Source organism: Chelon labrosus (assembly GCF_963514085.1).
Source record: "Chelon labrosus genome assembly, chromosome: 8".
NCBI lineage: Eukaryota > Metazoa > Chordata > Actinopteri > Mugiliformes > Mugilidae > Chelon > Chelon labrosus.
Genome location: NC_140358.1, coordinates 29,945,120 through 29,967,865, shown reverse-complemented (window position 1 = coordinate 29,967,865; position 22,746 = coordinate 29,945,120). Strand labels below are relative to the sequence as shown.

The 22,746-nt window shown below is 42.2% G+C and overlaps 2 protein-coding genes across 2 annotated transcripts in view; both read left to right on the top strand.

Annotated features, from left to right (window-relative positions):
• The window catches only part of mgat4b (alpha-1,3-mannosyl-glycoprotein 4-beta-N-acetylglucosaminyltransferase B), a 39,802-nt gene extending 31,714 nt beyond the window's left edge, over positions 1-8,088 (top strand). The window contains exons 8-15 of the mRNA XM_084550508.1: positions 906-1,020; positions 1,678-1,808; positions 2,990-3,097; positions 3,430-3,623; positions 3,942-4,020; positions 4,623-4,710; positions 5,378-5,490; positions 6,853-8,088. Coding sequence (XP_084406634.1) covers positions 906-1,020; positions 1,678-1,808; positions 2,990-3,097; positions 3,430-3,623; positions 3,942-4,020; positions 4,623-4,710; positions 5,378-5,490; positions 6,853-6,876 — 852 coding nt within the window. The 3' untranslated portion in view covers positions 6,877-8,088. The remainder of the gene's footprint in view (positions 1-905; positions 1,021-1,677; positions 1,809-2,989; positions 3,098-3,429; positions 3,624-3,941; positions 4,021-4,622; positions 4,711-5,377; positions 5,491-6,852) is intronic.
• Positions 8,089-9,502: 1,414 nt separating this feature from the next.
• On the top strand, positions 9,503-22,738 carry canx (calnexin). The gene is made up of 15 exons (XM_084550507.1): positions 9,503-9,545; positions 14,149-14,373; positions 15,171-15,244; positions 15,397-15,455; positions 15,544-15,685; positions 15,794-15,875; positions 16,074-16,266; positions 16,409-16,598; positions 16,691-16,804; positions 16,896-17,052; positions 17,134-17,349; positions 18,145-18,264; positions 19,252-19,366; positions 19,452-19,555; positions 19,747-22,738. Exons 2-15 carry the CDS (start codon positions 14,152-14,154, stop codon positions 19,804-19,806), a joined length of 1,848 nt encoding a protein of 615 aa, XP_084406633.1. The 5' UTR covers positions 9,503-9,545; positions 14,149-14,151; the 3' UTR covers positions 19,807-22,738.
• Positions 22,739-22,746: the final 8 nt, after the last annotated feature.

Sequence of the window (22,746 nt, the reverse complement as noted above, 5' to 3'; positions counted from 1 at the left end):
AACAGAGAAAGCTGCAGCCGTTATTAAGATGTTCCTGAGCTACAGTCTGACGTCTGAGTCCTGTAAGCTCCTGGACCATCATCAGGTTTACAGCTGGAGTCTGATGAGACGTTTGTCTCATCCAGGTTGTTTGTAGACAGTTGGTTTAAGTCACTTTCTGTCACTCTGAGGCTGTGTCACGTCTCTTTTTGCTGCTTTTCATCAACATTTTACAGTCGTTCAGTCATGTGGGTCCCTTAGAGTTTGTCTCATGTCTCTTTGAGCTCATTTTCTGTCACATTTACGTCTTTATTGTTGTTTTTCTTTGTTCTGAGTGTATTGATCAGGTTGCATCACGTCTCATTTTGATCGTTTTATGTCTTTGTCCGTCTGTAGACAGTTGACATGCCCTTGTATTTGTCCTGTGTCTGTCTCCAGTCATCAGCTCGTGTTGTTATTGCTGCATGTCCTCATGCTGTGGTGATTTTCCATCGTGTCATTCTGAGGTTTCCTCTTTTCCTCATTCTTTTATCTCTGTAGTTGTTTTTGGATCAGCTGACGTCTTTGTGGTGTCTCATGTCACACTTTGTGTCTCTGTTCTCATGTAGCGTGGTTTGTTGGTCGTTCTGTCAGTCTGAGGTTGTTTCATGGTTTAATCTGGACTCGTTTCATCTGGACTCGTTTCATCTGGACTCGTTTCATCTGGACTCGTCTGTCTGTGTCTTCTTGGATCGGTCCACTGTGATTGTCTTGCGTCTCTTCATTTCATCATGTCCTGCTTGTCTTCAGTCTCGTCTGTGTCTGATTCTTTCTGATGAGGCTCAGGGTTGCCGTAGCGACGCCTTAACGAACCTGGTTAAACATTGACCATGTGGCTGAACTAACATCAGGTCAGCTGCAGTAATCTCTCTCTCTCTGTGTTGCAGCTAGAGGACGACATAGTCGCTCGCCCGAACTACTTCACCACCATGAAGAACTTTGCTCTGCAGCAGCCGTCGGAGGAGTGGATGATCCTGGAGTTCTCTCAGCTCGGCTTCATCGGTGAGTCATGATCTGGACAGACGTCTGAATCCATCCTTCATCTCCAGACGCATCGTTTTACTTTCAGAAAAATCAAAACCTGTTTTTATGTTTGTGAGTCGACGTCTTAGAAACATCTGGATTTTATTGTAACGGAGAGAAAAATGAAAGTCCTCCAACCAATCAGAGACGTTTAGTCACAAACTAACTCAGTCAACAGAAATGAAACACTTTATTTAATTATTAATAATAATCCGTTAAGTGATTCGTTGTGTTATCAAACCTCTCAGGAAGCAGAGAAATCCAAACACAGTGATTATTTCTAGACACTGAACAGTTTCTGATCAAGAAGGTTTTAAGAGGAAACTGAAATAAACAAACCAGGAAGTAAAATAAAAGACACAAGACGAAACAGGAAGTGAAATAAACATCAAGAGACAAGCCAGGAAGTGAACTACCTCATCTCTCTACATGTTCCTCCTCCTCCTCTTCCTCCTCCTCCTCCTCCTCCTCCTCTTCTGATCTTCTTTTCATCCTCCTCTTCTTCTTCCTCATCTCCTTCCTCCTCCATCTCTCCCTCTTCTTCCTCTCAAGTCAAACCTCAGAGTCATTGTGTTTGCTGTGACCTTTGGGATTTGACCCAGCGTCTCGTCCTCCTGTCTGTCCGTCTGTCCACAGGGAAGATGTTCAAGTCGGCCGACCTGTCTCTGATCGTGGAGTTCATGCTCATGTTCTACAAAGACAAACCCATCGACTGGCTCCTGGACCACATCATGTGGGTCAAGGTCTGCAACCCGGAGAAGGACGCGGTGAGTTTGATTCGCTCACCAGCACTAAGGCAGGAAACAGGAGGGACGGCTCACGACCTGCATCTATGAGTCTGTTACCATGGAGACCGGATCAGAACATCCATCACTGGAGGACCTCACTGATGAAGAGCATCAGATTATTAGATGTTTTAACCAGATTATTAGATGTTTATATCAGATTATAAAATGTTTTAATCTGATTATTAGAGGTTTATATCAGATTATTAGATGTTTTAATCAGATTATTAGAGGTTTATATCAGATTATTAGAGGTTTTAATCAGATTATTAGATGTTTATATCAGATTATTAGAGGTTTTAATATGATTATTAGAGATTTTAATCAGATTATTAGAGGTTTTAATCAGATTATTAGATGTTTATATCAGGTTATTAGAGGTTTTAACCAGATTATTAGATGTTTTAATCCGATTATTAGATGTTTATATCAGATTATTAGAGGTTTTAATCAGATTATTAGATGTTTATATCAGATTATTAGATGTTTAGATCAGATTATTAGAGGTTTTAACCAGATTATTAGAGGTTTATATCAGATTATTAGATGTTTAGATCAGATTATTAGAGGTTTTAATCTGATTATTAGATGTTTTAATCTGATTATTAGATGTTTTAATCAGATTATTAGAGGTTTTAATCAGATTATTAGATGTTTTAATCTGATTATTAGATGTTTATATCAGATTATTAGAGGTTTTAACCAGATTATTAGAGGTTTATATCAGATTATTAGATGTTTAGATCAGATTATTAGAGGTTTTAATCTGATTATTAGATGTTTTAATCAGATTATTAGATGTTTAGATCAGATTATTAGATGTTTAGATCAGATTATTAGATGTTTAGATCAGATTATTAGAGGTTTTAATCTGATTATTAGATGTTTTAATCAGATTATTAGATGTTTTAATCAGATTATTAGATGTTTAGATCAGATTATTAGATGTTTAGATCAGATTATTAGAGGTTTTAATCAGATTATTAGATGTTTTAATCAGATTATTAGAGGTTTTAATCTGATTATTAGAGGTTTTAATCAGATTATTAGATGTTTTAATCTGATTATTAGAGGTTTTAATCAGATTATTAGAGGTTTTAATCTGGTTCCATGTTGTTGAAGCTGTAGATGTTAAAGTTTTTGTCTCCTCTGTTTCTCGTCAGAAACACTGTGACCGACAGAAAGCAAACCTGAGGATTCGCTTCAAGCCGTCGCTCTTCCAACACGTTGGGACTCACTCGTCTCTGGCCGGAAAGATCCAGAAACTCAAGGTAACCATCACCTGTCACCTTTGTCATCATCACCATCGCCATCGTCATCATCATCGTCGTCAGACACTGATCCATATGTTGGTGCTAAACAAACAGCAGCTCTTCCTCTTCTTCTTTCTCTAGCTTCTTGTTCCTCCTCTTCTTCTTCTTTTGTCTCTTCGTCTTATCGTCTCCCTCCTCCTCTCCCTCCTCTTCCTCCTTTGTTCTTATTTGATTTATTTTACATTGAATATAACGTCACCCTTTCAAACTAAAACCGTCCTTCAGAGTCTCGAGGAGACAGAGATGATTGTGTTTCCTGTCAACGTTCCTTCCTTTGTATTGTTTTCCAGGATAAGGACTTTGGGAAACAGACTCTTCATAAGGGTCACGCCAACCCGCTGGCCGAGGTGACGACCAGCCTGAAGACCTACCAGCACTTCACCCTGGAGAAGGCCTACCTGGGGGAGGACTTCTTCTGGGCCTTCACCCCCGTGGCGGGTGACTTCATCCGGATACGATTCTTCACGCCGGTCCGCATCGAGAGGTCGGTACCAACAAACTAAAGCCTGCTCCTCCTCCTCCTCCTCCTCCTGCTCCTCCTCCTCCTGCTCCTCCTCCTCCTCCTCCTCTTCGTCCTGCTCCTCCTGCTCCTCCTCCTCCTCCTCCTCCTCCTGCTCCTCCTCCTCCTCCTCGTGCTCCTCCTCCTCCTCCTCCTCCTCCTCCTGCTCCTCCTCCTCCTCCTCCTCCTCCTCCTCCTGCTCCTCCTCCTCCTCCTCCTCCTCCTCCTGGCTCCTCCTCCTCCTCCTCCTCCTCCTCCTCTTCGTCCTGCTGATCACAGATTTATTTCACCTCCTTCTTTCAGGTATTTCTTTCGGAGCGGAAACATTGAACATCCGGGAGACAAACTCTTCAACACGTCGGTGGAGGTTCTGCCGTTTGATGTGAGTCTTTAGAACAGTTATCATGACTATAACTCAAGGAACCTACCGGTACCGGTTCATCAGAATGTTCTGTGACTAACTATCAGTCATACGACATACAACGAATGTCTCCAAAAGATCAGGCTTCAAACCAATAAAAATAACGTTACCCACAATCCTCTCTGCTCCACTCTGCCGTGCTGGGTGTCATTAGAAACTCGAGAAGCTTCTCTTTCCATTGATACCAAGCATCACATAGCTGGAGCTAACCAGCTAGCCTCAGCTAACAGAGAAAACACACAGATAAACTTTAAATGTCTCAGTCATCATGTCATCAAAACCAAAAACAACTGACAACAAATGAACCACATGGTGACTTGACTGATAGAATCTGAGCTCTGTGCCTCTGTTTCCTACTTTGCCTCCATCTAGTGGTGTAATGGTGGTACTACAGTCTGAGAGACCAGGGTCCATAGAGACCAGGGTCCATAGAGACCAGGGTCCGTAGAGACCAGGGTCAGGAACATGGACCTGATGGTTCTGGAGATAGTCCTGATTTATTTGATCTTTAAACCATTTATTCTCTTTGAACAGATTTTATTAAATGTTCTTGTGTTTTCCAGAATATTCAGGCAGAGAAAGAGGCCTTGACAGAAGGGAGGGAGAAGACACCAAAGTACCATCGGACCGAGGACGGATTCATCAGGATAGGTGAGCGACGGCTGATGAAGCTGGTCCTGATGGTTCATCTTTTCAGATGAGTCTGGAAATCGATCGTCTCCTTCGCTCTGTTCATTTCATCCAGAGTCAGAACGGAGGATGAAATGAATGTTTCACTGTGAAATAAAACTTCTTTTTAACATTTAAACACATTTCCATCAGAATTAAAAACATTCATTTAAATAATTAATTATTACTGTTAGAAGAAGACGTTGGTTAAATGATCTTTAAACCAAACAAATGAATAAACAGTTTTTATAGATACGCCTGAAGAGATGATCTCTGGAGATCAAAACTGTTTTAAGAAGCTTCATTAACCCGAGATAAATAAACCAGGAGACGTCCTTTAAAACACGACACACTGAAGCTTTAAACAAAAGGTGCTGGACATGTTGGACATGTTGGACATGTTGGACATGTTGGACATGCTGGACGTGTTGGACATGCTGGACGTGTTGGATGAGCTGATAACGGAGACATTAAAGGAATTAAATGATGTGTTTGTGGATGAGCGGCTGTGATTGGTCCGTCTAACGTCTCTGCCTCGTCACAGTAAAATAATCATTTAGCTTCAGAACTGATTTAATGACTTCAGTAGTAGAAGAAGAAATATGGACATCTGTCTGGTCCTCATGTCTCATGTCCTCATGTCTTTCAGGAACGTTCCAGAAGGGGATAGCTGAGGGGGAGGTGGACGCCTCCTTCGGGCCCCTGGAGGCCATGCGTCTGACGGTGCTGACGGACTCCCCGGTCTGGGTGATCCTCAGCGAGGTGAGACTTTCTCTGAGGGTCAGTAGACGTCTGATGGAGGGATGTTTGGAGGACAGGTCCTAGATGTCCTAGATGTCCTAGATGTCCTAGATGTCCTTGAAGTGGACGAGTTGGACACGTTGCCTCCTTCAGAATAAATGATGAGTTCAGGTTCATCAGGAACGTTAGAGATGTTTCATCTGTTTCCTTCTTCTATCGACGCTTTAGAGGTTTTATCATATTCTGTAGTACTCTATAGTACTCTAAATAGCACATTACAATACTTTGTAATGCTCCATAGTACTCTGTAGTACTCTTTAGTACTCTATATAGCACACTACAATACTCTATAATACTCTATAATACTCAGTACTACTGGGTACTGTAGAGTATTATAGTACTACTGAGTCAGTAGTACTCTATAGTAATCTGTAGTACTCTGTAGTGCTCTATAGTACTCTGTAGTACTCAATAGTACTGTGTAGTACTCTGTAGTATTCTGTAGTACTCTGTAGTACTGTGTAGTACTGTGTAGTACTCTATAGTACTGTGTAGTACTGTGTAGTACTCTATAGTACTGTGTAATACTCTGTAGTACTGTGTAGTACTCTGTAGTACTCTGTAGTATTGTGTAGTACTGTGTAGTACTGTGTAGTACTCTCTAGTACTGTGTATTACTCCATAGTACTGTGTAGTACTCTGTCTATAGTACTGTGTAATACTGTGTAGTACTGTGAAGTACTCTGTAGTACTCTATAGTACTGTGTAATACTCTGTAGTACTGTGTAATACTCTGTAGTATTCTGTAGTACTCTGTAGTATTGTGTAGTACTGTGTAGTACTCTGTAGTACTCTATAGTACTGTGTAATACTCTGTAGTACTGTGTAGTACTGTGTAGTACTCTATAGTACTGTGTAATACTCTGTAGTACTCTGTAGTACTCTATGGTACTGTGTAGTACTGTGTAGTACTCTATAGTACTGTGTAATACTCTGTAGTACTCTGTAGTACTGTGTAGTACTCTGTAGTACTCTATAGTACTGTGTAATACTCTGTAGTACTCTGTAGTACTGTGTAGTACTCGTATATGTCTGTGAAGGTTCTCAGTCTTAGTTTCAGCTTGTTCCGTAATTTAAACCGTGACCTTGACGACTGAGAACCTTCTCTGACCTCTGACCTCTGCCCTCTGACCTCTAACCTCTGACCTCTGCCCTCTGCCCTCTGACCTCTGACCTCTGCCCTCTGACCTCTGACCTCTGACCTCTGCCCTCTGACCTCTGACCTCTGCCCTCTGACCTCTAACCTCTGCCCTCTGACCTCTAACCTCTGACCTCTGACCTGGGTCAGTCTCTGTCCTGACGTCGTGTCCTCTCCTCCGTCAGATCTTCATAAAGAAAGCAGAGTGACGCTCGTCTCCTTCGTCGATACCTCAGCAGCCTTGGGTCGATCGGACCCGAGGCTCCGCCCACCAGACGACCCGCGGTGCCACAGCGCCGCCGTCTGGCCGGACCTGACGCTGCGGGCGCCACGCACACAGATGGACTTCCTGTATTTATGTGTACATACAGTAAGCTAAATGTTGAATACACTGGTTGCTACGGAGACGGCATGGTGTCTCCTCCCTGCGGGCCCACGGCGGGCGGGGGTCCAGACGTCGTCCCAGAGATTTGCCTTAATGAAGACGACAGGTTTACGTCACACGGCCTCCAAACATGTAGCGCAGAATAATACCCACAATCCTTTGCTGCAGCCTCGGACCTTCTCACTTCATGGTGGCTTCAAACTACTGACGATGACGACGGATGTTTCCTCTGCTTTCAGATCCTGAACAACGCTCACCAGAGTACTCTACCAGAGTACTTTATACTCTGCAGTACTCTGTGGTACTAGATTAATCTATGCTCTATAGTACTGTACCACAGTACTCTGTAATCTGGAGTACTCCACAGTATGCTATAGCACTCTATAGTACTCTAGAGTACTGCAGGCTACTATAAAGTTTTATAGAGCACATGAGAATACATCAGAGTATTGTAAAGTACTGTGCAGTCATCTGTAGTAGTATAATGTGCTGTAGTCTCCAGTACTCTACACTACTCTGTAGTACAGTGCAGTACTCTACACAGTACTCTGCAGTACTCTGTATAGTCCGGTAGAGTACTCTCACTGTCGTCGTTTCTTTCCTTCTCGTCGTCGTCCTGACGGCGGCAGACGTTCAGCTCGTCTCTTGGTTTTTATTCTGTTCCTTCAGATCGTTTCATCGTTTTCTCCTCAAACACAAAACAAGCAGACGAGCGATGAGGCGTTCAAGTGTCTCTCTTTAAAGTAGAAGAAAGTAAAGCACCTTAGACGAGTAGAGTTGTGATGTATTACTTCGTGGATCTTCTTTCATCTGAAGGAACATAATAACTGAAGCGTTTCTTCTTCAGATGAGTGACTGAGCTCAGATCTGACCGGCTCCAGGAAACATCCCAACGTGTTTTCTTCTGTAAGATGCACTGGAATGCATTGCTGTCATCTCGTACGTGTCTTTTTGTATCCTTTAGATAAACTCTATTTAACAGAGCTCACACTTCTATCTGATCTGTGAATTGTAATAAAGATAAAATTTAAACCAAGCTTCGTTTCTCTTCCAACACGTGTTTTATTAAATGGAGTGAATAAAATATGCATTAAAGGGTTGATCAGCCATAACATTATGACCACTGGGTGGATATATCAGGCAGCAAGTTGAACAATTCGTCCTCAAAGTTAATGTTAGAAGAGGAGGAGGAAGACGAAGAGGCTGAAAAGTGTGGATGTCCCTTTGACTCGTAGCTCGTAGCCCGTCGTCGCTGCAGACCATGTCCACCCTCTCATGGAGACGGGGTTCTCTCACAGCGTCTCTCAGCAACATAATGAATGAAATAATGAAACATTTGCAGAATAAACAAGGACTTTAAAGCAGCGTTCTGCTTCGTCACGGCAAATAAAAAAGATAAAAGGGTAAAAAGAAAGCTTTTGTTTGGTGCTTCTGCTCACATGGTCAGAGAACACATGACCCTCACAGCTCGGAGTCCACATGATCAGGGTTTAATGACAAAGAACTCCTCTGTAGTTTATTATTGACAAAATAAAACCAAACACATATTAAATCATTTTAACAGCAGTTATGATCAGCTGCAGTTTTTGTTGGGACTATTTTCTGCAGCGGATGAATCCTCTGTCCTCTCACAGTTAAAGAAACATACTCATTTATTTTATTAACAAATCACGAACAAACTTCTAAATAAAACAAATCTAAATCAGTTAAAACATTCTAAAACTACAGCAAACCTGTTAGCGGTGCACATTTTAAATGTAGATTACAACCAAATAAAGGTTTGCTTTTATGCGTTTACTTCACTTTTATTTCCTTTTAATGAATAAATATTTCCGCATTCATCATGTTGAAACTTTACTTTTACATTTTTTGCAATAATAAAGCAGTTTATAATCAAATAAGTGACCTCTGTGCTCTCAGTTTTGTTGAATGTGTTTTGATTGATTATTTAATGAGCTGCTGTCAGATTATATCCAGAATAAATTGTGTATTTGCGCTTTGTTTTTCATGTTGAAGTAAAGAAACATGCAGCAAAATGAGTTATTAAAATAGAAATGAGTATTTAGAGAATCTAAAACGGAATTAGTTTAATACATTTTTATTCAAACCTCTCAAAATAAATAGATTACATAAAAATGCCTTAAATCTCTCATACATTTTCATTTAATTAATATATAAATCAGAATAATGTTATTTTTCTTTTAAAATAAAATCAGTGTCAATCTCAACCCCCTTTTCTTAAGCGTCCTCACAGCCAATCAGCGTACACTTCCTCTCACGGCTCGTCCAATCATAGCTGTCCACGAGGTGCAGCTTCAGGGGCGGGTCGACCGAGATTTCCCTTCGACCAATCAGCGGATGACAGTTGACCGGAAACGTCAAACGTTGGCTCTCGCTGACCAATCGGTGGCCGAGGAAACCAGGCTGTGCCCTTCCAATATCCCACGTGACCCCCCTCAGTAGTTCCCAGGCGGTCACATCGCAGAGCCGGAGGTGAGTGAAGAGACGATAAATGACACTTTTTACGCGACAGCGCAGCGACAAAGCGCTGTTTTCTGAGAAATGTCGCTTTATTCCCGCTCCCTGTGCTCTAATTGATCTAATAACGTCAGTTTTAGCGGTTAGAAATAAATCTCCGTGTTTCCAGCATGCTGTTAGCATTCGGCTGAGTGGCTAACTAACGCTAATTAACCACAGGTGAACACAGCTAGCCTGTTAGGCTGCTGCGATGGCCTTTAATTACATTTATTAATCGACATAAACATTAAACATGATGCCATATTTATTTAGGTAGTGGTTTCACTCTTATAGTATGTAAATTTTACTTGGCTGGCTTACTCCCTTCCCTGGCAGTTGTCTCGTTAGCCACTGAGCTAACGTTAAGCTAATCGAATCAACCGTGTTTTCGTCGTTGCTCTGATATCGAGGCTTTCTGTCAGCCTTAATGAATGGATGGAAATTTTAACTTTTATTTTAAGTGCCGCCACAAGAGTGTAAACATATACGTATATATATATATATATATATATATATATATATATATATATATATATAATTTAATCCAATGAATGAGTGTGTGTCGGGGCTAAGCTAGCATGCTAGCTGCAGCGTAGATGGCAGCTAACAGAGGCTCCATCCTAGCAACCCAGTGTTATGCAACCTCATGCAGAAGTTAGTGTAAAACGGAAAGAGATAAATCCTTCTAAAGTCTGAAAAATAGAGGAAACGTTGCTAAACATGTGTGAAACTCTAGATTAGTTTCCTGGGTAAATTATTAGTCCATAAAATGTCCAAGATATTAGAAAATCAACATTAAACTAAACTAATACTTTCAGTTTATACTGATGTAGATTCATGAGTTAAATTTACTCTGAAAATATTATTATTAACAATATCTTTTATTTAACCGTTAAGATAATCCTATAGCTTTTAGATTTAGATGAAATTTAGATTTGTGTTTTTTAACAAAGTAAATTAATGTTATACTAATATTAATGCCATATTAACTCTACTACATTTTAATAACACGTTTTAGTTGTAAACACCTTTTTCCTTTATGTTACTTAGTGGTTGAAGATTCACTGAAACACAAAGAAACTAGATGATCTGTTTTGTTAATGATTAATTTACTCATTCACCAAAAAAAACAACATTTTAAGACAGAAATAATGAAACAAGAGATTTGAAATACTCTTGTTTCATTCATTATTTTTTGTATCTTTCAGGACGTCTAATAAATAAATGAGTTTCCTGTTATTTATTGCTAATATGTTGACACTAAAGTCGTCTGATTTTTATTATCAACTCATCTGTCAGTTAACTTTAGTATCTGACAAAGAAAAGAAACAAAACTTTCTCTTTTCAGATGAAGAAGAAGAAATGTGACGTTTATTTGCTCAATTATCAGAATATTTTCTCATAATTCGGTCGACTAAGCTCTGTTACGATGGTTCAACTTTACTTGGACTTGAAACAAAAAGTCAGAATGAGGTTTATGTGTTAGAATAAAGGACAGATGTGCTTTCACTGCCACATGCTGGGATCCAGTTCATCAGGTGAAGCCTGCAGCTGCATGACTGGTTCAACCCGCTGCTTCCTCTCAGGACGCGGAGCTGAAAACTTCCATTCCTCTGGTGAAGGGAATCGTTTCCAGTGAATCAGTCACTCTTTGTACTAGTCCTCAAAACACATGGATATCATGTTGGTGTGACCTTCACCTCCTGAAGATACCAGAGTGTCTCGGGGTGATCAAATGATTTTACTCTTGATCATTTTGTTATTGAGTATCAGCTGATCAGCTCAGTAAGTCTAATGTAAGGTTAAATAGCTGTTCCTACAGTGGAGCCTTCTTCATTATGCAAAATAAATAACGGTACAGAAAGTACAACAACAACACTTACAGCTGTTTAGTTGTTCGGTTTAGTTTTAGTTGTTTAGTTTGGTGAAGTTTTATCTTTGCCAAATTAGGTTTTACCTCTTACGACATCATACAACTATGGTGATGTTACCTTGACAACATGCAGCTAGATTTTAGAGCAGCTAATAAACTATTGTGTTCATTTTCACAGACGTTTAATTGAGTAAAAATGCAGATTAGAAGAGAAAGTATTCCTGGCAGCACTGTATCAATAAACTTATTACAAGCAGCTCTTCACACAAAAACATCAGTTACAACATTAGGATTTAAAATGCAAATTAAAACTAAATTAAAGCAAATTAGATGAAATTACAGCACAAGTACAGACGCATTTTAATCTTTGTATTAAATGATTATTAGACTGTGACATGATTTAGACAGATTTAAGGTTCAGCACTAAAACATTATCACTGGAATACAGACTCAGTGTGTTCAACAGGATGCAAGTGATTTATGGAGAGGTTCTGTTGTTGCAGCACAGACGGTTTAAAGTCAGTTACTCAGTTTATTTGCATCAGTTTAAATAGTAACCTGTCCTTCCAGTTTGATGACGAGTGAACTGAAGCAGGTCTGACTCCTCCTCATCCAGAAATACCCCAAACAGGGGTCTTTGGTGTCAAAACCATCTCTTTATATCTGTCTGACTTGACTTATTGTTTAACTGAATCTAATCCAAACATGTCAGGATGATGTTCTTTAAATGTGGAAACACATTCAAAATAGTTTCTTTATTTTTACGAGTAAAAGTCTTATTTTTAAATAAATGTTAATATTTATTGGAAGTGAAGCAAGTTTCAGTCTCTGGTAATTAATGATCTAAAATAAAAATATTAAAATATTTAAATTATGATATTTATATATGATTTGATTCATAAATGATAAAATTAAAGATTAAATATAAATAAATATAGATTAATGAGCAGATGAACCGCTGCTGCTCATGTTGTATATTATATATTATATATTAATTAGTCATTTTTCTGTGTGAACCTGGTTTGGAAGCAGCAGATGTCATTCAGGATAAACTCGACTCTAATGTCAGATTAACGGAGCAGCAGTAACTCTTCATGCTGCTGTCGCTCTGAACTGATTAAGATTAAATTGTTGTTTTCTCAGCCAATCAGAGGCCGGTTCAAAGCCTATTACACCGACACTGTGGCTGACACAAGAGAACATGAGATTAATTTATTAAATTAATTCTTCCTGCAAAAGTTAAAATCATCCTGTAAATAAATAAATACTCGTTTAGTCTAAAGTCCAACGTCTTCTTTACAAACTAAACATTAAATCCAGCAGGTCAGTTTCAGAGTAACACGGCCCTTCTCTTGCTCTGTCAGCCATCTTGTTTGAATAACCTTTATTGAACTGTCAGTTGACATAAAGAGACAATGACAGGAAGTGTTACGTCACATGACTCGGTCCCACCGCTGGATCAGAACCATGATCAGCTGTTTGTTGACTTGTGGAGATGATTTTAAGTTATTTATTTATTTCCTCGTCTTTCTTTGTTATTTTGGAGACAAACGATTTTAGAGGCTTTAATGCTAAGCTAACAGCTAATGCTGCTGGTCACAGTTACAGTGTGTCCGTTAGCCATGCATGCCAATCCTGCTAATCAGATTAGCCTTGCTGGGGAAGATGTGCTGATCTGAAAACGTACTTCCTGTGTCCGTCTGTGGATCTGTGGTCATGTGACCTGTCTGTGGATCTGTGGTCATGTGACCTGTCTGTGGATCTGTGGTCATGTGACCTGTCTGTGGATCTGTGGTCATGTGACCTGTCTGTGGATCTGTGGTCATGTGACCTGTCTGTGGATCTGTGGTCATGTGACCTGTCTTTGGATCTGTGGTCATGTGACCTGTCTTTATAGATTCACTTTAATAAAACTGATCAGATGAATGAATTAATGATATTGTTGGCTTCATTCATGAGCCGGTATAAATCAGACAATAAAGTTGACTCTTTTTGAGGATAAGCAGGTAAATGAAGACTTCCTGTACGTGCTGTTCTTCTTCTTCTTCTTCTTCTTCTTCTTCTTCTTCTTCAAATCTGTAGAAACAGGAAGTGAGTGTTTTTACTGCAGACTCCTGAGAGTGAACCACCTGTGGGGTGCTGCAGTAATCCCTCGGGGTGTAATCTCATTTAGGCCGAAGGAGCTCTGCGAGTCCTGTGGGTGCTGGTTGGTTGGTTGGTTACCATGGTGACGGGAGATGGAGGTTAACGATGGAGGGAGTCAGTCAGTGATTAATGAGGCGGGGGTTGACAAACCTGCTCAATGAATGTAAACAAACACAACAGGAAGTGAATTAACTTGATTGTAAATAATAATCATTTCTTCCACATTAAAGTTTCTAAACATTTTCTCCTAATAACGTATTTAAACATATTTATACTTTTACTGTTTCTGCTGTTGGCTTGCCCCGGGACCAGAGTAACTCGTGTCGTTCCACCTGATGTACCAACATCTGTGAAAAGACAATAAACTCCTTAAAGTTTAACGTTCAGCATTTGTTCGAGCATCGATCTGCTGTCGTTTGGTTTCATTTTATGTCAGAAACAAACTGCAGCTTATAAAGACTGCCATGCTAACCGCTAGCGTCTGCATTAACGTCTGCTCTAGAGCGTCTTTGTCGTCCTCGTCCTCAGCGTGTCCTCACTGTCCTCGTCCTCTCTCTGCAGACTATGGATCAGAGGCTCGGGTTGTTCGTTCTTCTTGCGGCGGGACTCCTCTGTCTCAGCTTGGCCCCCGTCTCTCGGGCCGACGATCTGGTTGAGGACCAGGGGGACGACATGGACGTGGAGGACGAGATGCACCTTGATTTGGCCGGAGCTGAGGAAGAGGATGAGCTGGAGGAAGAGGGAGACGTGCAGGATGAAGCTCCTAAAACTCCTCCGACGCCCAAGGTGAGATTTATTTTAAAAGTCACTTTTAGATTTGAGTGAAATGTGGAGGAGAGTGTGTTGTTGTGATTCGTGTCTGTTACTCATTTACCAGGAAGTGGGTTTGATCAGTGACCAGCTGATCCACTGACTGAACTGATTAACTTTTACCATGAGGAGGATCAATGTCCTCGATAAACACAAACAGTAGATTATTTCCAGGGGTTGATTAACTGAACAAAGACATGAAGAGAGAGAAGAGTTGACCTGTGGACGTCCTGAGTTTATAGTCTATGGAACTGATCAATCAACCTGATCAGAGATTTAACAAGGAGGCTCTGCTGGAAATAGAACAGAAGAAGAAGAAGAAGAAGAAAGAGATGGAGGGGGAAAGGAAAGAGAAGAAAAAGAAAGGAGGAAGGAAACAATGGTCAAGGGAGAAGAGGAAGAGGGAGGAGAAGAAGAATCTCCTCCTCCATGTCCTCCTCCTCCATGTCCTCCTCCTCCATGTCCTCCTCCTCCATGTCCTCCTCCATGTCCTCCTCCTCCTCCATGTCCTCCTCCTCCTCCATGTCCTCCTCCATGTCCTCCATGTCCTCCTCCATGTCCTGAATGTGTAGAGTCTTGTAGACGTGGAGACATCTTGGTCGTCTTCTATCGTCTCTGTCCACATTGATTCCATCTTGGTTCATCTTGTTTTTCTACCTCCATGTTTCTGTCCCTCACCTGATGGTGATTAGTACAGGTTACCATGGTTACCACCGCAGAGAATGGGGATTGGTTGTGGTTTAACTTGTATTTCTTTCTTTCTCTGTGTAAAGGTGACCTACAAGGCTCCAGAGCCGATGGGGGAACATTTCTTTGCTGAGTCTTTTGACCGAGGGACACTTGACGGGTGAGTTAGTCAAAGCACTGACCTCTGGTTGAGTCTGTAACAGATGACACATAAACACAAAGACTGTCCAGATTACGTTTTTGAGAGAGATTAACGGTTTAGGTTTAGATTGTGTTGCTCGTTGTCTGCTGTTAACTAGCTGCTGGTTACAGGTGGGTCCAGTCCAGCGCCAAGAAGGAAGACACTGATGAAGACATCGCTAAGTATGACGGTAGGTGCAGCTCCAGTGTCCTCTGGTAGAACCTGGATGCTGGGATGAAGAGACGTCCTGTTAATGTCTCATGATGTTTGATGAACAGGTAAATGGGCGGTGGAGGAGATGAAGGACAGTAAACTGCCCGGAGATAAAGGTCTGGTCCTGAAGTCTCGAGCCAAACATCACGCCATCTCTGCTCAGCTGCTGCGACCTTTCACCTTTGACACCAGCCCCCTCATCGTCCAGTAAGTAAAGCAAATGAACCAGGTGCTGGTTATGAGCCAATCACTGATTTAACATCAGCCTTAGAACGTTTTCGTTGCTGTCGTCCATGAGTCTGATTCTGTCCTCAGGTACGAGGTGAACTTCCAGTCCGGCATCGACTGCGGCGGCGCCTACGTCAAGCTGCTGTCTCAGACTCCTGACCTCGACCTGGTCAGTCCTCACACTTTATTTAGTCTTTAATCAGTTTATTAGGTCGACTCTCACAATCAGTCACTTTAAGTTCTTTATTTATTGATCAGCTGTACAATAACAAACTATATCTATTTTATTTGTAAGGAATAAACTAGGGATTAATTCTCCATGGTTCCAGCAGAACTGACGTTCCTCTTGGTGTGTTTGTGTTTCCAGGACCAGTTTGTGGATAAAACCCCGTACACCATCATGTTTGGACCCGATAAATGTGGAGAAGATTACAAGCTCCACTTCATCTTCAGACACAAAAACCCTATAACTGGAGAATATGAAGAGAAACACGCCAAGAAACCAGACAGTGACCTGAGGACGTACTACACCGACAAGAAGACTCACCTGTACACGCTGGGTAAGGAACTCTGACTCATTAAACGTTCTCTTCTCTCTTTGTTTCCGTCTTTGTTTTAACAGTAACAGTTATTTATTCTTTTCTATTTTAACGACAACCAGTCTTTATTGTCTCACTGACTCCTCCCCCTGTCGCCCCCCAGTGGTGAACCCTGACAACAGCTTCGAGGTGCTGGTGGACCAGACGGTGGTGAACAGTGGTAACCTGCTGACGGACGTGACCCCCCCGGTCAACCCCCCCGCAGAGATCGAAGACCCCGACGACCAGAAGCCGGAGGACTGGGACGAGAAGCCCAAGATCCAGGACCCCAGCGCCGTCAAGCCCGAGGACTGGTCAGTACCAGAGACGCCATCTTTGTTTAGGGTCACCATGGTTACGGACCCCCCAGAGTCTATAATAATAATAACTGAGTGTCTGTTTCCAGGGACGAAGACGCTCCGGCTCAGATTCCTGATGAAGCTGCGGTGAAACCAGACGGTTGGCTGGACGACGAGCCCGAGTACATCGGAGACCCCGACTCCGTCAAGCCTGAGGACTGGTGAGTTACCACGGTAACCAGATGTCGGCGCCGGTCTGGGCATCGTGTCCCGCCTCGCTCCGATAACAACGTCTCTGTCTTTGTCCGTCAGGGACGAGGACATGGACGGTGAGTGGGAGGCCCCCCAGGTCCCCAACCCCGTCTGTGAGGCCGCCCCCGGCTGTGGCCCCTGGAAACGGCCGATGATCGACAACCCCAGCTACAAGGGCAAGTGGAAGGCCCCCATGATTGACAACCCCAACTATCAGGTGAGTCTGTGAGCCGTGATGGCTGCCGTCACTCTTCTGGGTTTTAAATAAAGCTAATTTAAATTTATTTTTTGGTTTCAGGGCGTCTGGAAGCCACGCAAGATCCCCAACCCGGCGTTCTTCGAGGACCTGCACCCATTCAGGATGACAGCGTTCAGCGCCGTGGGGCTGGAGCTCTGGTCCATGACCTCCGAAATCTTCTTCGACAACTTCTTCATCACCAACGACAGGAACACGGCCGAGCGCTGGGCCACCGACAGCTGGGGGCTGAAGAAGGCAGCGGAGGGCGCCGCCGAGGTGGGTCCACGCCGGTAGAAACGGAAATCAGTTCAGGGTGATGAGATCCTCAGAGGACGGAGACAGAAATAGATGTCTACGGTTTCTAAAGGCTCATTCATCATCATCAGAGATGTTCAACGGACGATCCTCTGAGTCTAGACTGTAGCTGGAACATCTCAACATCGTATTTCTTTCTCTCTCTTTCGGATCCGTTGAGGTGTGTTCAGGTGTCGAGGTAGATGTGAAACACCTGAAAGCATCACATTAAAGACCATAAATCAGTGTTGAAGCTCAGGAGGATGATGATGATGATGATGATGAAATCCTCTGGAGACAGAGACACAGATAGACGTTGTGATGTTAATAGTTCGTCCTTAGAAACCTTCAGAGACGATGCCTTCAGGGACAATACGACGAAAACAGACGATCCTCAGAGTCTAAACTGTAGCTGGAAACTCTACGTTGTGTTTTCATCTTTCTTTCTTCTTATTTTCACCGTCTCTCTCTTTTGTTTTCTTTCTTTACTTTAATAACTCGTGACGTTAACAGTAATTAGACAAAGATTACTGGTGTAATAATCACATTATTAAAGTCACTGACAGATTAATAGTCAGATTAATTCAGGTGGATAATGATGACAGTGTAATAACGACATAAATCCAGATAAAGATGTGTAATAATGACTTTCATAAAGATTACTGATGGTGTTAAGAGTAGTAATCAGATTACTGATGGTGTTAAGAGTAGTAATCAGATTACTGATGTGTAATAATACCATAAAGGTTGTTAATGATTGTTGTTGTGTGTCTGCAGCCTGGTCTGGCCACGCAGATGCTGAACGCTGCTGAGGAGCGTCCGTGGCTCTGGGTCGTCTACGTCCTCACTGTGGCTTTACCGCTGGTCCTCATCATCGTCTTCTGCTGCACCGGAAAGGTAACGCACACACACACACACACACACACACACACACACACACACACACACACACACACACACACACACACACACACACACACACATTACAACATTAACACAGCTCTGAATTAAACTGACTTTCCATAATTTAAAAAACTAATTTCTGCTTTCATGTGTAAATAAACACAGTAGAATATTTTAACAGCTGTTCTGTCTCTAAACAGTTCATCACTATCTACTGTTATTTCAGAACCATGAACAATTGTTTGTTCTTGGTCAGAACCAGTTTTTGATTCCCACCTCGTCAGATCTGTTCGATCTGAACATTTTAAAGTAGTGAAGACGTTTTACTTTATTCTTTTACGTCCTGACGACGTTTTAATTATTTCTGTTTTGTGCTAAGAGCGTTAGCATCGTTCAGACCGGATAATGTCGTAAAGATTAGAACCAGTTTTTGGTTCCCGCCTCTCGTCAGTACTGAGTTAAACCTGGACGCCTGAAAAACAACCTGTTAAATAAATAAATGAAGAGTTCTCTGTGCTGCAGGATCAGTCTACTTTCTGGTATTTCTAGTTTGGTTTTAGACTCTAAAATATAAAGAGAAATCCATCTAGGTCAATGAATTCCCTTCCTTCCCAGACCAAAGAACACATGGACCCTATAGATGAGGTGATGTGTTCAGTGTTGATTCATCAGATTCTCTCTAAAACGTTAACTGACTGACTAACTGTCGGCGGTCGGCTGTCCACAGACGTCTTCGGAATCAGCTCAGGGTCATTTGAGTCTCACCGTCTTACAGGACGAGTTTAACGAAGCCGGACGTCCGAACCAACTGGCCTCGTCCTCCTCGTCCTCGGTGACTTTCACTGTGTCTCTGTGGTGCTGTAGCGTAGTTTTATCGTGTCCTCGTGGATGAAAAATGAATTTAAAGGTTGTCTTTGTCCTCAGAGGAAGAACAGCAGTCATTGAAGGTTAAACTAAACTTTTGTTCTGTTTGTTCTGCAGAAGAAGAGCGCAGCTTCACCAGCTCAGTACAAGAAGACAGATGAACCTCAGCCAGACGTGGTGGAGGAGGAGGAGGAGGAAGAAGCAGCAGCTGATGAGGCAGACAAGAGTCCAGGTTGATATGATGCCCAGATTCCAGACTCTTTATTTCCTTTGTGTCGTTAAATCTGGTTAAATCTGATTAAATCTGTTCCTTTCAGCTGCAGAGGAGAAGAGCGACGGAGAGGATAATCCTGCAGAGAAGGAAGAAGAAGAAGAAGAAGAAGAAGAAGAAGACGAAGAGAAGGACGCCACAGCTGACGAGGTGAAGAGACGACTTATTTAATTTCCTTTAATCTCTGCTGAAATCATTCGAATAAATCAGAGAACTATGATGTACCATCAGCCCACATGGACGACTGTCCTGTAAAGTTACTGGGGAACCATCAAGGGGCTGATCTTCCTGAGTTAGCATGCTAGCTGCCTGAAGTAATAAAACTTCTCTCTTCTCTGCAGAAGTTGGAAGACGACGTTCTGCGGAGATCTCCCAGAAACAGGAAGGTCAGAAAAGACTGATATCTCTGAAACAGCCCTGACCTAAACGTCTACCCCACCCCACCCAGCCCCCACCTCCACACCCCCCGAGTTACCCCCCCGCCCCTCCTCCTGTTCTTCTTCTACTCCTCCGCTCCGAGGTGATGAAGCCTGAATGGAACCAGTGGAAGCAGCGAAGCCAACGGGAAACTAATCAAGATTTCCAACATGGACGCCTGTTGTTGATGATTCCAGTATGAACAGGACTGAGTTAGCGTGATTTTTTTTTTTTTTTTGTGTGTTTTTTTTAAGAGATTAACTGAGATGAACTAAAACTTCCTGCATCATTCCGTGACAACAACTTGAGCAGAATAGAACCCGCGGGGCCCGATGCCCCGTCTGCTGAACCACCACCCTGAGCTAGCCATACCAAGCTGCCTAATTAGCCTGTTAGCATCTTGCTATTAAAGTCAGATAATTGGCACCCACAATTTGAGGTAGTCTGCCATGATGTGGCTTGCGTGTGTTTTTTATTAGCCTAGCAGCCAGATTATTCATCTGTAAGCAGTGAAAGTAGCTCAGGCTAATCAAGCTAATGAGGCTAAGTCAGATGGTCATGGATGTAAAAGCTGCTAATTAGCCACTGAACAGACAGGACATTTGGCTAATCTGAATTAGACCACCTTCAGTTAGCTTGGCCTAGTAACTGCCTGCTAATTAGCCTAATTAGCATTAGCAGTGAGCATTTTAAATGGTCTATAAACTGTTAAGTAATCTGCTAACAGCCAGGTAAGCTATCATCAGTCATTAGCTAGTGAACAATCTCAACTATCCAGCTTCCTGTTTGGACAAGCACCTGAATGCTAATTAGCCTGCCAACATGATGCTAATTAGGCTAGTGGAATTATTCACCAATGGTCAAGGAATCATCATCGTTATCAACATGCTGCTAATTGGCATCAATGTATAGTTTTGTCCAACTATCAACTAGCTTGTTAGACAACTCACAAGCTAACAGTGATTAGCTCTCTGGGATTATCCCACAGTCAGTCAACTGTTCAATTAGCTTATTAGCACCTTGGCTAACCTGTCTAATTTGCTTACTAAGAAATTGACAACTATCTTGGCTAACAGCTTTTTATTAGCCTTCTGTGAGTCTGGACGTTAGCCTACCCACAGTTAACATTAGCCTGAAACTGGTAAGGGAATATTCTCATGTAAAATGTTGCTCATTAATTAGCCTCTGAGCTACTTGGTAATCCGACTGCTTGTGCTGCAGGCTTATGTAGGCTACCATCAGCCCACATGGACTACAGAAAGGCTGCTTACTAGCCTCTAAAATTACTAGCTTACCGGCAATGAGCTACTAACTGTTCCTAGAATTTATGAATTAGCACGCTAGCTGCCTAAAGTAACCCAGAACATAGTGATTTGCCACAGTAGGCACCTAGCAGATATTTAAAACGATTAACAGGGGACACTCCTACATTTTCTTCCCTTTTCCATCTTTTTTTTTTCGTGATATATAAATGTGTTTAGTTCTAAAGCAGTTAGCTACATGTTAGCCACATGCTAGCTCCTCAGAAAACAGTTGTCTCACATGGATGAGTCGTTGCAGCGGTTCAGAGGTCGGCTCGGTCAGAGATGTGACTGTAAATGTAGTTTTGGTCTTAGAAGGTTAGATTGAGTTGTTTTCAGATGTGGTCGTATCACTTGGGTCATTGTACCGAGCAGCAGCAGCAGCAGACGACGAGATCAGAACGTTTTTATCTCCACTGTGACACCATTCGTTTAAGAGATTTCAGTCCAAACAAAGATGGCGGCTTCACGATTATCTTTAATAGGCAACTGACCAATCCTCCTTCCTCCCTCAGGACGGAGATCCAGAAATAAACATCTTAAATTGTGAGAGTCTTTCCAGCTTGTTCCCAAATCTGGATCATGTCCTCAAGTCAACAACAGTTCAGCTCAGTTTATGAAGCTGGCATCTTTGGTTTTGGACTGAAATGTCACCATCAGCAGGTGGACAGAAACCCTGTCCCTCTTTCACTGACCCCGTCTGAAAAGCAAAAGGCACTAAGGGATAAAAACACGGCGCTTAACCTCTCACCTGTCCACCTGTGACTCCTCCTCCCGACCCTCCACCGTTCACAGTTCAGCCCCATGTTTTAAAGACACGGCACTTGAAGGTGATTGTTCGTTCTTTTTACCAAACCCTCTGTAACTAGCTTTCAGTCACAGCTCATGGTCTTCATCAGGACACGGAGGACGACTAATTTATCTGCTCGGGGAGACCTGGAGATGTGGCTGAAAGCTAAAGATCAGGTTTTTCTTCTTCCTGTCACCAAACACGACTCCCAGCTCAACGATCAAAGCTCGTTTTGTCGTCATCTGCTGCTGCTGCTGCTACTTGTTTGTCCGTCCAGACGGTGTTTAGTGTTTTTATTTTAGATTAATGAGTCATCAGGACTGTCCATCATCCATCATTTATTAAGTGGTCAAAATAAGTAATCAAGTCAAAAACAGCTCTTTTTCTTCTTGAATGTCAAGTTGAGAGGATGAAATCTAACTGTTGCATTTGATTTGTTGCAGATGTGATGATATAAAGATGATTATTCATGTTGATTCACTCATTCTAAATGTGGGTTGTCTACTTTTATTGATCTTCTTGGCGACCAGATGTGATTGGCTCGTTCCACTGCTGACCTCCGCTGTGTCCGGCTGAAGCTGCCTCGCTGACAGACTGTAGACTGAACACTGTCATCTGCTGGTGAAACTTTACGACTCTAACTCTTTTTGCTTTTTCGTTTTTGTGTCGACTCGTTTTGTGTTTGATCGAACGGTCGAGTCGGGCCGCCGACCGGAATCTCCGGCTTTGAATAGAAATACTGTGATGATGGAGACGACGAGTGCGTGAGGTCAACGCTTGTTTTGATGAATAAAAAAAAGGAAAAATGGCCGAATGGAAACTGAAGCAACGTC